The 14,858-nt window shown below is 44.2% G+C and overlaps 2 protein-coding genes across 8 annotated transcripts; one reads left to right on the top strand and one right to left on the bottom strand.

Moving 5' to 3' along the window:
* Positions 1-128: 128 nt before the first annotated feature.
* On the top strand, positions 129-11,117 carry kif2a (kinesin family member 2a). 5 transcript variants are annotated; one of them, XM_081707913.1, is made up of 22 exons: positions 129-462; positions 2,357-2,451; positions 2,971-3,093; positions 3,400-3,454; positions 3,615-3,740; positions 4,238-4,338; positions 4,554-4,649; positions 4,857-4,911; positions 5,113-5,275; positions 5,374-5,464; positions 5,697-5,760; positions 5,853-5,944; positions 6,078-6,220; positions 6,341-6,545; positions 6,755-6,865; positions 6,978-7,045; positions 7,513-7,596; positions 8,309-8,459; positions 8,584-8,685; positions 9,450-9,585; positions 9,739-9,843; positions 10,995-11,117. In XM_081707913.1, exons 1-21 carry the CDS (start codon positions 402-404, stop codon positions 9,822-9,824), a joined length of 2,208 nt encoding a protein of 735 aa, XP_081564039.1. In that variant the 5' UTR covers positions 129-401; the 3' UTR covers positions 9,825-9,843; positions 10,995-11,117. The 5 variants fall into 5 exon arrangements, with proteins under 5 accessions (XP_081564039.1, XP_026870148.2, XP_026870149.2 ...); XM_027014347.3 differs by lacking the exon at positions 10,995-11,117 and having other exon boundaries at positions 9,739-10,875; XM_027014348.3 differs by lacking the exons at positions 7,513-7,596; positions 10,995-11,117 and having other exon boundaries at positions 9,739-10,875.
* Positions 11,118-11,187: 70 nt separating this feature from the next.
* dimt1l (DIM1 dimethyladenosine transferase 1-like (S. cerevisiae)) lies at positions 11,188-14,838 on the bottom strand. Of its 3 annotated transcripts, none has more exons than XM_027014349.3 (12): positions 14,678-14,838; positions 14,439-14,512; positions 14,101-14,187; positions 13,957-14,018; positions 13,771-13,864; positions 13,622-13,671; positions 13,314-13,437; positions 12,784-12,876; positions 12,556-12,620; positions 11,978-12,041; positions 11,696-11,802; positions 11,188-11,570 (listed from the first exon to the last, which is right to left on the bottom strand). In XM_027014349.3, exons 1-12 carry the CDS (start codon positions 14,733-14,735, stop codon positions 11,528-11,530), a joined length of 921 nt encoding a protein of 306 aa, XP_026870150.1. In that variant the 5' UTR covers positions 14,736-14,838; the 3' UTR covers positions 11,188-11,527. The 3 variants fall into 3 exon arrangements, with proteins under 3 accessions (XP_026870150.1, XP_026870151.1, XP_081564043.1); XM_027014350.3 differs by having other exon boundaries at positions 14,101-14,183; positions 14,678-14,830; XM_081707917.1 differs by having other exon boundaries at positions 14,101-14,280; positions 14,678-14,830.
* Positions 14,839-14,858: the final 20 nt, after the last annotated feature.

Here is a 14,858-nt window from a genome sequence, read left to right on the forward strand (position 1 = left end):
CTTCTCTCTACATTTGCCATTCAACGTTACATATTTCTACTGAATTTATCATTATATGGGCTGGTTTCTCAGACATGGACTAAACCAGTCTTGGACAAAACTGCTATGATTCTTTATTCTAAAAAGATTAAAGCTTAATCTGGGTCTGAACTATTTGAAACCGCATTCGAAAGCGGAACCCATACACTCCCTACTTCGTCGGTATCCACCCCGTTTAATACCGTCACCGAAGTTGAGCGGCACGCGCATGCGCAGTGGCACTTCGCTTCTTTTATGACTCCCGCTGGCCGCCTCCCGGGTTTGAGCAACAAGGAGCAAATGTGAATATTTGAAATAAAAACGCAATTTTATGTGCGCTCGTTTTTTTTGTTTTAAAAAGAAATATCCTACTCCAAAAAACAATGGCGGTCAACTTTGGCAAAATCGTCGTTGGAATATATGTGGAGATAAAACGAAGTGATGGTAAGTTATCGTGTGGCTGCTAAATAGCTAGCTAGCTTTAGCTAACTTAGTGTTAGGAGCTAAGATAAGGTAAGCTAAGCGATCGCTGTAGCGTAATGTAACCCTTTGAGGTTGCCTTGGCTACTAATGCTAGCGGTTAGCCAAATCTTCACCGGTTACACTGCTTCTGCCAGTGCCACTCTGTTGCTCTGGTAACTAACGACCTATTATGACAACACAATGGTTAACTAGCTGTAGCGTTACCCCGAACAAACCGCTAGACGGGACAGGTACGTGAGCTTATTTAACGAGAGATGGCCACAGTAAAACCTGGTGAAGATTCGCACCCAGCAGTTTGGCATCTCGGTGCCTTGAATTAAAAACACTACTTGACTTGTAGCTAGCTGTCACTGAGCTCTTGCAAATTTAAAATAGCTTCTTGACTTTAGAAAACTAACGTTACTAAACTTAGGATAACTCATTTGTCGTTACTTCTTAAGCATAAAGTTAGCTTGCTATAGTTAAGCCTTTTAAAATGGAAAGATTTCGCTCCCGTTAGTAGTCTAACCCACTGAACGACAAACATGATATCTTATTTAAACTGCATATTTGCTATGCTAACCAACAAACCTTAAGATAGATATTCAATTTTTTTACTCGTTAGATTTTTAAAATCTAACTATCTTAGCTATCCAGAGAAGTTCTAACTAGCTAGGTGATTCAGCCTGTTGTTGTTGCGGTATTGCCTAGTTAAGTATCATCTATCTGTACCAAATTGTACGTAATATTATTTAGGTTAGCGTTAGGTAACTTAACCGTCAGATAGCTAACATTAGCTAAGGTGTTTGTCATACCATCCGTTTTTTTGCCCGGCTTGTCCCTAAAGGAGGTATTACTAAAATCACCTTCAGGATTTTTACTTATTTAATGTAAACTAATTAGCCTCTTTGTTGACAATACCTTAGACGGTTTTATGTAACTACTCAATACTGTATGAAGATCATAAGTTATGACGACTCGTGTGTTATTTCATAAAGCACGATTCATTGTAGTTTCTGGGAAATTTAAGCATGTCACTTTAAATAAAACCTGTTGTCTATCATCATTAAATATGCATCATTATTGCTGTTTACAGAATAAGTTCAGAAGTGTTCTGTATTTAACTCTGTGTCTTTTCATGACTGCACAGTTGCACATAATCCAACAGGTACCTTGTTCTTAGCAACCCCTCTTCCTTCTTGTGAAGTTTCTGTATTGTTTGCAAAACGTTTGGTGGTGGCTTCCCCTTTGAACAAATGAGAATACAGGTACAGCCAAACCTGCTCCTGTTAATAATACCTTTGAGTAGGGCAGGTCTCATAAAGAAAACATATCGAAATTGCAAAACTTTCAACACTATTGATATGATTTCGGTAAAAGTTGTTTTACTGGTGTAAAAAGGAACAGCCCATTTGACCTTTTCTTGTTCTGAATAAACAAAGTTGCAACCTCTTAATCATTTGAGGGTGTGAGCTTTGCGCTACTAGGTGACACATCCTCATTTTAAGCCAGTGTAGAACTGGTTAGATTACTGTTGTTACTGTTATTGTCACTATTAAATAACAGCCTAAGCCAAGAAAGAAATGAGTCTAGATGAGGAACACAGATACATGGCTGTTTCCACTCTGTGGTCCACTGGGACATTTCTGCAGTGAATAGTACAACTTCAGAAATGTCCTGTGAACAGGAGCTTTGCATGTCACACTTTTGACTCTGCGAGATCAGGTTGTAGCTCTCCATCTGAGAAGAGGAGACGGGGAAGGACTCAGCGAGGGAACTTTTTGGTCCAGGCTGCACAGAGAGCCTTTCGGCTTGGGAACGTCCCGGATACAACGAGCCCTGAGCGTAGATCTCACGCCAAGTTCTATCGTTGCAGGCCGAATTCACCAGGCCATGGTGACCTCTTTAAACAAAGACAATGAAAGTGTTACGGTGGAGTGGATAGAAAATGGAGACACGAAAGGAAAAGAGGTAAGCCCGTCCTCAGTAACGTATGAGAGGACAGTGGCAGCATCGAGAGGGTACAGTGACATCTGCTTCTTGCATTCAGACAGACGGGATGTGAATTGGACATTCTATTACTCATTGATGGATATCTTATTCACGATTTTACTGTATAAATTATCTCTATAACTGCTACCACATCTGCACCATCACTTGTGGAAAATGCAAGCTGTGTTCTACCAGCCAACTCGCAGGATAAACAGTAATTTGGTAAAAACACAAACACACAAAAAGAACATTTTATCATGTCAATGTTTATCTGCATCCATGTTTTATGTGTTTCACATGCAAAGAAAACTCCATTTACTGTTCAGATAAATATCTTAGATTTTCTTGTCGGGCTCAAGCCTTTTGCACAGTACTGTATGTGGAATGGATATTTTCTCCTTTGGACCTGAAAGGAGTCAACTGGTTGATCATTTTTAAAGGTGCAGTTCTACTTCTGGAACAGACTGATGGATGTTTGTGCTCTTTCTTCTGGAACAGATTGATCTGGAGTGTATATTTTCACTGAACCCAAACTTTGCTCCAGAGGAGGAGATTTCCTTGAGCCCTATAACACCACCCCCTCCCACACCCAGTTCTGTTAAGGTCAACAAGATCTCTAAGGTTAGTACAAGATATCCAAACAGTATACTTGGAAAGGCACCATATGGCCTAGCGGTATCTAAGAGCCCATTTGAAGGTTTCGTTCTACATCACAGTCGTACCTGCTGGTTCTTGAAAACTGTTGAGCTATAATACATGTAGCAGGGTTTATAAATGGGTTCATAAGATATTTTTTTAATGATTTTTATTATTGTTATTTTTCTATTTGTAACTTTTTACCTGGGTTGGGGAAGCAAACAGTATGATTCTTGCCTTTTAGCTTGAGAAGTATTTAGTTTTTCTAACGCGAGCCTTGCTGCTGTGTAGAATCGTAGAACAATTGCCCCTGGAAAGGCTGAGGTGCTGTCCAGAGACAATAGAGGTACGTGCTCCTCAATGCTCAAGCACAGACATGTCACCTTGGGAAGGTTAAGCAGTACTGCCTTGTCTGTTTATAAGAGCGTGCCTGTGTGGTGTTTGTCTACTTGCTAGTGTTCACCTTTTATTTTTGTTTTCGATTTGTTTGTTTGCTTCACTGTCAGTCGGCTCAACCCGGGTACGGCCAGGCCAGCAGCAGCAACAGCCGGACTTGGCCCCTCCCCCGCCCACTCAGCAGCCGGCCCCGCCCGCGCAGACCCAAACCCAGCAGAGCCAGCAACAGCAGAACGGTACGCCACATGCACTCAGCCCATCTGCTCTCAGGACTATGCCACTGGACAGGGCTGCAGCACAGGCCTGCCCTCTGGCAGACTATGCCTGACATTCAGTGGCTTTGTGATGGTGATGTCGCTGTTAGGCACGTTCGTAGTTATGTCAGCGATGTAGGTTAGGGCAGGCCCACGGCACAGCTCCCGATGTGGCAGCTCGTGTCGCGTTTTGACGATTAAGTCTCTGTCGCTTCAATGTCACTGGATCAGTGAACTCATTGACCTTTAATTAGTTTCCAGTCGGTATAAAGAACAAATGCCAGAGCACTTTTGTAAGTCGCCATGGATAAGAGCGTGTGTTAAGTGGCATAGATTTGACCAGGCTTGTAAGAGAGGCCTGTGTGCTGGCCGTGCTGTGCGGCCGCTCGGAGGCAGAGAAGGGGAAAAGGTGGTTTCCCAGAGGAAGCGGCCCATCCTGAGTGGGGCTTGCCTGATGATCGTGTCGTGTTGTTTGTCAGCGAGGAGGAAGTCCAACTGTGTGAAGGAGGTGGAGAAGCTTCAGGAGAAGCGGGAGCGGCGGAGACTGCAGCAGCAGGAGCTGAGGGAGAAGAGAGCACAGGTAAGCGCCGCCCTTACACACTCAGCCTGCTCCTCGTCACTCACGGTTGGTCTGAGCCTTGGGCTTGGAGGAGGTGATCCTACATTAATGCATGAAGGAACCTTTTCCCAAAGTGACGGTGCTCTTCTCGCTGTCACGGCCGCCATCCCCGTCTGTCTGCACTGTCTCATAGGTTGTTGTGTTAATGTTGTGTTAATGTCTATTTTCTTTTGAAGGAGGTTGATACTACAGTCCCCAATTATGAAATAATACAGATGATCAGAGACTTCAGAGCAAGCCTGGAGTACAGGCCACTAACCGCCACTGATTTGGTAAGAATGGCTTGAAACTGAAACGTTTTCTATCTATTTATTTCTTTAATGAGGTAACTGCAGTGAGGTTTGCCTGAACTGTCTATTGGATAAATTTTGCTTTGCTTAAATTTGTTTTTCCATCCAGTTAAAACATTTTATTTATTTATCTGTTTTGCAATACTGTTTGTAGTACTGTTTTTGTAGTACTTTTTGTAATACTGGCAGATTGAAGAGCACCGGATATGTGTTTGTGTGAGGAAGCGGCCTGTAAACAAAAAAGGTAACGGACACCTTATGTTTGTTTGTTTGTTTATTTGATGTTTAGTTATTTTTGACACTCTGCTGATGTATATTAACTGCTCACTTACACAGATGCTCGTCTGACGGATGGGTTGGTATAGAACGGGAGGACCTACGGTATCTGACGTTGTTCTTTTGCTTTGTCCCCCCGTTTTGCGAACCTCCGTTTTCTCTCTTGTAGAACTTGCCGCAAAGGAGCTGGATGTGATCACCATCCCCAGTAAAGACGTGGTGATGGTGCACGAGCCCAAGCAGAAGGTGGACCTGACCCGTTTCCTGGAGAACCAGACGTTTCGCTTTGATTATGCCTTTGACGATAGTTCGACCAACGAAATGGTGTACAGGTGACGCCCTGTCCGCAGCTGCTTGTTGGCGGCGCCGGGAAACCTCCCTTGGTTGTAGGTGGAGACTGTGTTGTGATGTGTCGAGCTGTTGTGTGCAGGTTTACAGCGAGACCCCTGGTGGAAACCATCTTTGAGAGAGGAATGGCTACATGCTTTGCTTACGGCCAAACAGGAAGCGGAAAAACACATGTGAGGATGTGTGTGTGTGTGTGTGTGTGTGTGTGTGTGTGTGTACGCGCGCACGCGCCTGTGTCTGTCTGTCTATCATATCTCTCTTATCAGCAGTAAGAGTCCCTTATTGGATGAGGCTCAACAGAAAGAATCATGCTGTATTTGATATATTTGTGTTTACTCTGTGCCATTGGTCGTACATTTTGGACATGAAATTTACATTGATGTTTGTTTGTTCGCTTTTTTAAAGACCATGGGTGGAGATTTTTCAGGAAAGAACCAGGACTGTTCTAAAGGAATCTATGCATTAGCAGGTAAGCCTTGCTCGTCACTGTTGCTGGGGTTCGAAACCACAATCCTTCTGTTCTCATAATTCAGCCTGTTCATTTGTTCTTGGCGTGCACAGCTCGAGATGTTTTCCTCATGCTGAAGAAGCCGAACTATAAGAAGCTCGAGCTTCAGGTCTACGCAACCTTCTTTGAAATCTACAGCGGAAAGGCAAGTGGCGTGAGCGCGCGCCGGCTCCCCCCCAGAGTAAAAGTGTGCTTAGCGGCTGCAGAGAGGCATAGAGTGACGCATGTTACACGTCCGCTGGCCAAGGCGCTAACCTTGCATGGCCGTTGGTGCCCAGGTGTTCGACCTGCTGAATCGGAAGGCCAAGCTGCGTGTGCTGGAGGACGGCAAACAGCAGGTGCAGGTGGTTGGGCTGCAGGAGCGCGAGGTTCGCTGCACCGAAGACGTGCTCAAGCTCATCGAGGTCGGGAACAGCTGCAGGTAAAGCAGACCCTGTCCTCTTTCTCCAGAATTCACCGTAGCTGGTGAGAAGGGGTCTTCACCCCACCCCATCAAGGAGGTCAGGGTTAGGTGTGACCTTCGCTCCACTCTCCTACTCAGAACATCGGGCCAGACTTCAGCCAACGCGCACTCATCTCGGAGTCACGCCGTCTTCCAGATCATTCTGCGGAGGAAAGGGAAGATGCACGGCAAGTTCTCGCTGATTGACCTTGCGGGCAACGAGCGCGGGGCAGACACGTCCAGTGCTGACCGGCAGACACGTCTGGAGGGAGCGGAGATCAACAAGAGCCTGCTTGCACTGAAGGTCAGAGGGCACGCGTCCAGCCAGAGAGCACCCACACCACCCACCCATGTTCAGAAGCTTCTTTACACAAACAATAGTTTACCCAGTAATGGGGGTTTGTGTTCGTGTGTATGTGTGTGAGAGAGGCATCTTCAATGAAGGTGTTTGTGAGAGTTGTTATCCTCATTAAAGCTTGCTCAGTAAAGTGGCCGGTATGCCCTCTCAACCAGGAGTGTATCAGAGCCCTGGGGCGGAACCAAGCACACACACCGTTCAGGGCCAGCAAGCTCACCCAGGTGCTCCGAGACTCTTTCATCGGGGAGAACTCCAGGACATGCATGGTAAATGGCCATGCTGTGGTCCACACACACACAGAACTCTTCAAACGCCCTCGACTTGTTCATCACGGCAGCGAACAGCAGGTCTGATAGTGGCGTTGCTTTTCCCGTCCAGATTGCTACGATCTCTCCCGGAATGGCTTCCTGTGAGAACACTCTGAATACGCTACGATACGCCAACAGGTAGGATCATGGCTGGTGTCCACCTCCCTCCGTGTTTCCTAATCCTGCTGGGGGAGGCATGCTTGTTTTTTGGAATGTTTTAGTCCTTCTGCCGTCCAGTCAGATGCTGTATTATGGTATAGTGAAGGATTTTATAGATGTTTAAGGTTTAACTTAAAGATGATGTTAAAGTAAATGTGAATATGAAAGGCAGGCGAGAGAGAGAGCCAGGTGCTTGTCCACAGTGCTGTGAGCCATCTATACTGAGGTGGGCGCACAATGGCAAAATGCTTAGACTCTCTCATTAGCCTGCTCAGGTAAATTTGAGGTGAGTTAAAGACAACTTATTTAGGGGGAATTGTGGGAATGAACGTTTACTAGGCTCAAGTTGAAATATTTAGTCTTTACCTCTGCAGGGCGGATATCTCCTGGTTCTACTTCTACCTGCTTTCTCTTCTTTTTTCTTGCTTTTCTTTTGGCTGCTCCAGAGTAAAGGAGTTTGGGATTAGTCCCTCAGACATCCCGTTCTCTCAAGGGGCAGGAAGTCGCTCGGACCTCTCCCCCGCCTACGAGTATGAGCCCACGCGCCCGTCTGTCCAGCGTCCTGTCCGCCGTACAGGCACACACACACCGTAAACTTCCTGCTTAGCTCCTGCTGTCTGCTTTTGTCCCGTGATGCATTAGGAGGGTCTCGTGCACACCCGTATCGCCCCCTACTGCCTTTTCAGTTTGCTTTCCTTTCATTCTCTAACCCCAGGCATGCATGCTGTGTCTGTGCTGTTGTCGTTGTGGTTGCATCCACTGTTGGCTTAAGTAGACATACGAGGCCGAGCACAGGCATGTGCCGGCCTGCTAGGGGAGGGCCGCTCTGATGTGAAGCACCTGCCTCGGATAATCCTGTGCTTCCTTCTAAAACTGCAGTGAGAGAACGAGTGCGGTCAGAAACGCACTGCTGGGTGGTTGATCTCCAGCTGTGAGAGAGGCACTGGTGGACAGTCCTTTTGTTGTGTGAATTGGTAACATCGATGTGGGATAGCTTGGGTCCATTGTAATGACACCATATGCAGACAGATTGATGTGAGAACCACTATATTAAATTATTGGTGAAGGGGCATTTCTGTTTTTTTGTTGTGTTTTTGTTGTGCGTCTCTGCTTGTGATTCAGGATTGAAATCGGGCTCTAATGTGAGCCCAGCACCGTGCTTTCTGTGCATGGTGTCATTTACGAGTGGCGGTCAGCATCACAGGGCCAGTAGATGTAAATGCTCTCTTGCTGTGCCCGCAGAGTGAAGGAGCTGACCGTGGACCCCAACGCCGTGGCGGAGGGCGTCCGGCCCAACGCCAACGCCCTCACCCAGCTGGACATCATGGACGAGGAGTGGGAGCTGAGCAGCTCTCCTCAGAGAGTCGACCTCAAGCTGCTGTGTGAACAGAACGTAAGGAAGAAGGCTTAGGCTAGACTCTAGCACGTCTGTATTGAACTTGTCCAAGTGTCGGACCTGCATGCTAGCGTAAGGTGACGGAGGTGATGGTGGTGTAATGAGTGGTGCTGTCGGACAGGAAGAGGAGGTGTCCCCACAGCTCTTCACGTTCCATGAGGCTGTGTCCCAGCTGGTGGAGATGGAGGACCAGCTACTGGAAGACCACAGGGCTGTGTTCCAGGTGATGCCCGTACACCCACCTCTTATCCTGGGGCGGCCTGCGTGTGGTCCAGCCTAGATAGACCCAGGTTCACAGACAAGCTACTGGACTGTGGCGGATTGTTTCCTTGTTTATTTTAGCAAAAGGTTATGTTATATAATGGGTACTAAACCTACAATAGCTTTAGGATTTAGTACCAGACTAGGTCCAAGTCTAGGAAGTCTAACCTTAGTGATTTTATTTAAATTTGGTTAGTTACCACAGTCACCTGTGCATCATAAAATAGATATCAAAGTTCATATATAATCATATGACCAAACAAAATTGTAGCCTAAATAAATTATTCAGATGGCTATAATACACCTGACCCAAGGAATAGCAGCAGTTTAGTATTCATTAAGGACATACCTAGGAGTGCTACGCTCATACAGTGGGCTGATTTGCTAGGTTGATAAGCTAATATGGCCGAAATATCTGAACCCGGGTGCTTGTGGACACAAAAGACGTGCGATGTCCGAGCTTTTATAGGCTAAACTCACATCTACATTTGAACGAGAGCTTTGTTTTATTTAACAGTGCTGTATTAGGTTTTTACAAATTATCTAGCTCTGTTATTACTAAACACAGTATATCTTAAGATTAGAATGGATGTAGCCGAACATTGTTTGACCCGACCTACACACACCTGCTGCGCTGTGGTTATGTTCAGTGAAGATACAGAAAGAATAAAATGGGTAGAGCCTGACTGGTCCTTCATGCTGGTGCCACTGTGGTGGTGCGTGCAGGAGTCATTCAGGTGGCTGGAGGATGAGAAGGTTCTTCTGGAGATGACGGAAGAGGTGGACTACGACGTAGACTCGTACTCCTCCCAGCTCGAGCAGATTCTTGACCAAAAGATTGAGGTTCTGTTTGAGCTCAGAGGTAACCCGCTCCCTCCTGTCTGTCAGCGTTCCACCTGACTGCTTTGATATGTGGAACTGAGGCTCACACTTTACACAGCTGTTGTTCATAATGGGCAGTTATGCACGTTACTAAATGTTGTTTTGCGTGCGTTTGTCGGCTTTCATTCCACAGATAAAGTGAGGTCATTCCGCTCCGCCCTCCAGGAGGAGGAGCAAGCCAGTAAGCAGATCAATCCCAAGAGACCTCGTGCGCTGTAGGATGGGACTGGGGTCATAGGTGCGACTGCTCCACACTTCGTGCTCTATAACAGTTTTGGCACAACAGACCAATAATGGGAATGAGGGTCTGTGCTAGACAACCTACTACTGTTCAGAAGGGTTCAGAACTTCTGAACTAGGATTTCCCTTTCTTTGGATCACCTGTGGAATACTTGACATTTGATCATTGGTTGCATTCATTTACTGGACTGCTTTAGAGTGGCCAGATTTTCAAGTGATTCCTGAGACTAACGGCCTTCAGGCACTGATCTATAACTCAATCGTCCAGTGTATAATTTTAGTGAACAATACTGAAGATCAGCAGGTGTCTTAAGACTGCTTGAATAATCAATTACTTATAAATCAAAATACATGTCACTACATTACACAGTAAGACAGTAACTCGTTTTTGTTGGAGGTTATGATGAAGTGAAGTTCTAGTGTAGACTTGGGAAATGTTTTTTTTTTTAATTTTTTTTTATTTGTAATTTCAGTATATTTATTTACTTCTAGTTAAATGCCTGCTGAAGACATGGCCTACTCTTCTAGCATTCTTTCCACTTACTGTTTGAAGCTGTTCTAGAGTGTATGTTTGCCCTTTCACCTTGCCAGCACGTTGGCCTGTTTTCTCTGGGCTCTGGTGTTAAAACAAGTTTATTCTGTTATCTCCCATTGGAGGATGTATCTAATTTATAGTGTTTTAGTCCCACTGTTTATTTTGAACAAGTATTTGAAGTCAATGTTCTGAAGGACGTGTCTGCTGCGCTGTGGTGGGAGCGTGTGAACTGGGGGGTGTCTACGATGTTCTTTAGGAGGTGCTGATTGACTGGCCTGCTGGTAACTCCATCCCTTTCCATAACAGCCCATTTCTTTTTTTAAAAATTCTGACAAAGCATTCCTATCACTGTTATCTGCATTTACCGCTTTCAAAATTTGGACAAAGATGGAAAAGTAGGACAAGTGCTATTACAGTGCACACCACTCACCTACAGGTGATGTTTCACTCATAGTACCAAATTCAATGCTGGCTAAATAAAGAATGATTTGACAAGTCGTGTTATTTTTTGGGGGGTGTGGAAAAATGTTATTTGGTAACATGTTACAAAACCCGGGTGACCTCTTCTTTGGTAACGGATGCTGCTAAACCTGCGTTATTTCTCATCTCTCTAGTACTACAGGCACGACTGACGGAAACTGGTGACCCAGGCTCACTGCAGCCCATCACTAGATATCAGCAGGGCTACCTTAGAATACAGGCACCTGGACACACAGATGAGAGCCTTTATATTAAAAGAAGTCTGTTTGTTTTTGTACTCAGTTCTGGTTCATTTTGCTTAACCTTTTGTTAAGTAGCTGTAATCAGTAGGGAATAATTAAATTTAATTTTAACAGACAAGCCTTTTTCATGGATATCATTGTGTTGTGTTCATCACGGGCATTACATGTTTCTTCCTACTGAAACAACATGCCACATGCATCATAGCTCTGGGCAATCCTGAACTTTTCATCCACCCAGCATCTCCCTGTGAAGGTCTCATTTCTGGAAAGTGGCTTTTCCAGCTCAATCCTTATAGCCAAAGAAGTTCATCTGACATACAGTACGTGCTTGCCAACGCACAAAGGGAAGAAACACCAAAAAGATGTTTAACAGCTGGATCAGTCCAGTTACACTGGGCTTGGCTTAGCGCTTACAGTCTTCTGCTTTAGGAAAAGTGGATCCCAGCTGAGTTAAATGCATGAAGAAGTCTGGGGGAACAGAGCAAGGACCTGTGAACCTACATTACACAATGCATAAAGAAATCAATTTCTTTATGCATGAAGGATACATGCACAAGTTAAATGAATATATGTGCAAAGTATCATTTACTTACACCAAGAAGTCATCTATGTCCATACAGCGCGCCCGCTTCTCACCGAAATCAGCTTCCTGAAGGACGGCCTCGATCTTCTTAGTAATACTGAAGTCCTGTGGGATTTCCTGGTTGTGTGGCAAGATTCAATGCATCAATTAATACAAATTTAATAAAACAATACAAAAATTGGTGGTGGGAGACATTTCTGTAATATAAAGTATGCCAAAATGGAGTATTTATTTCTGACAAACTACCTTGCAGAATTCTCATGATGACAAATCTCTCACTTTGTTTACTTACCAAGTTGTGCACAGAGCAGTGAATTCTGTAGTTCTTTTCCAAAAGCTGCTCAACTGCCGAAGACCTTAAAAAACAAATGCATGTGAAATAAGACTGTTGATATGACCTTTAAAATACACACATGCTTGTGTAATAAGACTGTTCTTTGATGTGGTCATGTGAAAAGCTAAGTACACTAGTAAGTACATGTTTTTTTCTTATATTACTATTTGATCTGCAGTTGATCATGAAACAATGAAAAACTGACTTTGCAGTAATGCATTCAACTAAGGATGATCAGAACACGAACTTGTCATTTTCTTCTGTGGAAAAAGTAGAGACATGCCTGGATCCTGTAGATGGCATTACCCGATTTGGCAGAACCAACTTAAAAGAAGGTGTTTCTTACAACTGTCTACCAGTTTTCTCCCTCTCTTCCAGCTGTGAGGTGTTTGACAGCCCAACTCAATCCCCCATAGCATCTCCGTGGGATTTAGTTCAGGGCTTTGGCTCGGCCATTCCACAACCCTTTTTCATCTTTCTCACATGACTGACGGATTACAGACTCACTAATTATTACACAGAAATTAAATACTCACTTGAAAGCTGCATTCAGTGTTTTGTTTTTTCTTACAAATGCAACTCTGACCAGACCGTCCCATTCCTACAGGCAAAGATAAATGGACCGTTTTAACAATACAAAGAAAACTGCTGCATTATAACAGCATATTTCAACATTAATTGCATTATTTACACTGAATGCCCTTGTTACAATTCCATCTCAACACAAGTTCTGAAGTTTAGCAATAAAAGAGAAGTAAGCAAACCTGGAAATTGATGGGTGGCGGAGGATTCTTGGGTTCTATCCTCACCACACTCGACTCCACTTTAGGGGGAGGCCGGAAGTTGTTTTTCCCCACCTGAAATAAAATGATCTAAACTGAACGGCAACTGTTGCATTATGCAAATTATGTTGTTTTGTACATAAGTATGGACTTTTTTTGATACCAGGATAAAAAGCTTATTCAGTTCACATTTTCAGTAACTGCATTAAAAGGACAAGGAATTCAGCCAACATGAACATGGTATCCTTATTTGAATGTCATGAAATGTTAAGAGAAATATTTAATTGCAGATAAACTCAATAGCCAGGGCATGTCCTAATGTGCTGTGATTTGCATCAATGTAGCATTGGATTCCTTAGAAGACAATGACAAAGACAATCTCCAAACAAAGTTATGAGACTAGGAATTATGGACTTTGGCTATCTTAAAACAACATACAGATATTCCAGCCAGCCATGGCTTCTGATCATTGATTTCTTTGGCCAATCAAACAAGTACTGAAGCTAACAGACCTTCATGAGGTGGTCCACTCTGGCCAGCAGCTGGGTGTTGATGGACAGGCGGCAGTAGAGCTTGTCTCCGGGTTTTGCCACGAGCCGCATAGCGAACTCCCTCTGGAACATCAGCACTGCACACCTTTCAGACAGACAACACCAGCAGTGCTGAAACAGTAGTAACTGGTGCCGGAACTCAAACAATGTATGGGCGCCAAGGTCTTCCCGTGATAGCCGAGATCTCTGTGTCACTGGTGCTAACAAACATTGTTAATGAAAACATGTTATATAAATTGCTAACTTTTTAAGAAATATTTTGTTATTACCTGAAGAAAGGTCTGTGAAGAAGCAGTTTAAAAACGAAAGGTGATGATATCTGCAAAATAATGAATATTGCAGCTCTAACTTTAGGAGAAAGCATGAAGGAAGAGGCAATTTACACTGAGTCAAATAGTGAAATATTTGGGGTTATTACTTGATAGGGTAGGTTTGCTACGCAGATATCGAAGAATGGCAGTTCTGTCTTTAGAACATCACCCACTAAGATTTGGAGCTTTGTCTGCATTGGTCTGCAAGAGATTTACACCACCATGGAACAACAAACTGAAAAACGTACAATTATTAAAATAATAAAAAGTTGATAATACTAAAAACCACTTACGTGCACTGCACTCTCTTCTGAAGTTCAGCTACGAGCCTCGTGTCCAACTCACAAGCCACTACCTTCAAATTACAAAAGGAAATGAGGGTTGGTTTATGCTCAGAAGCAGCACTCAACACACACACTTTGCGAAAGCACGGTTACTTTTTTGGCCTTCTCCAGAAGCTTCACGGTCATGTTCCCAGTTCCAGGTCCCACTTCCAGCACAACATCTGTGGGTCTTAATGCTGCCTGAGAAGAGTCAACCCATTCGTTAGCTGGCTTCTGCTTTAACGATGACCTCCAGTATGACTCGCTCTACAGTTGCGTAGTACTTGTCTGAAACTATCTCAAGAAATAAAGGCACGCATTGGTTGACACATATTATACTTATTGTAGACAAAATAACAGAGAGCATTCTAGGTAAGAAGAAACTAAGTGTGTAACAATTTTTTCATAAACAGACATAAAAACATAGAAGTTCAGGAGTCACACTAGCCCACCTTCTCAATAATGGCGTTGACCACCAGCGGATTTTTCAGAATATGCTGACCGATACCGGTGTTGAACACAATCCCTGAAACACGGTTAGAATATAAAGAAATCACACATGTGAAAAGCGTGAAAAACTTTAAACATCAGTGCTGATGATGCATCAGTGCAGAAGCTAAACTCTAAGTGAGCTAACTAGCTAGCCAGCTTAGCTTTATACAGCTTGGACTCTGAAGGACTTCACACCAACCTTGACTTTTCACTTCTTGGTGTTTCCGAGATTTCTTCTCGGCTTTCACCTTGGGCATTTTGATCACTACAACAATGCCACTCCAATATTCCAGCACCGAAAGCAGAAACAAACCTCCGACACGTGTGACACAGCCACAGCGCAGGAAATGACGGAGTAGGTAGGCGGGGACAGGAAGTGA

Source organism: Electrophorus electricus, chromosome 25, assembly GCF_041902795.1.
Source record: "Electrophorus electricus isolate QZ-2024a chromosome 25, ASM4190279v1, whole genome shotgun sequence".
NCBI lineage: Eukaryota > Metazoa > Chordata > Actinopteri > Gymnotiformes > Gymnotidae > Electrophorus > Electrophorus electricus.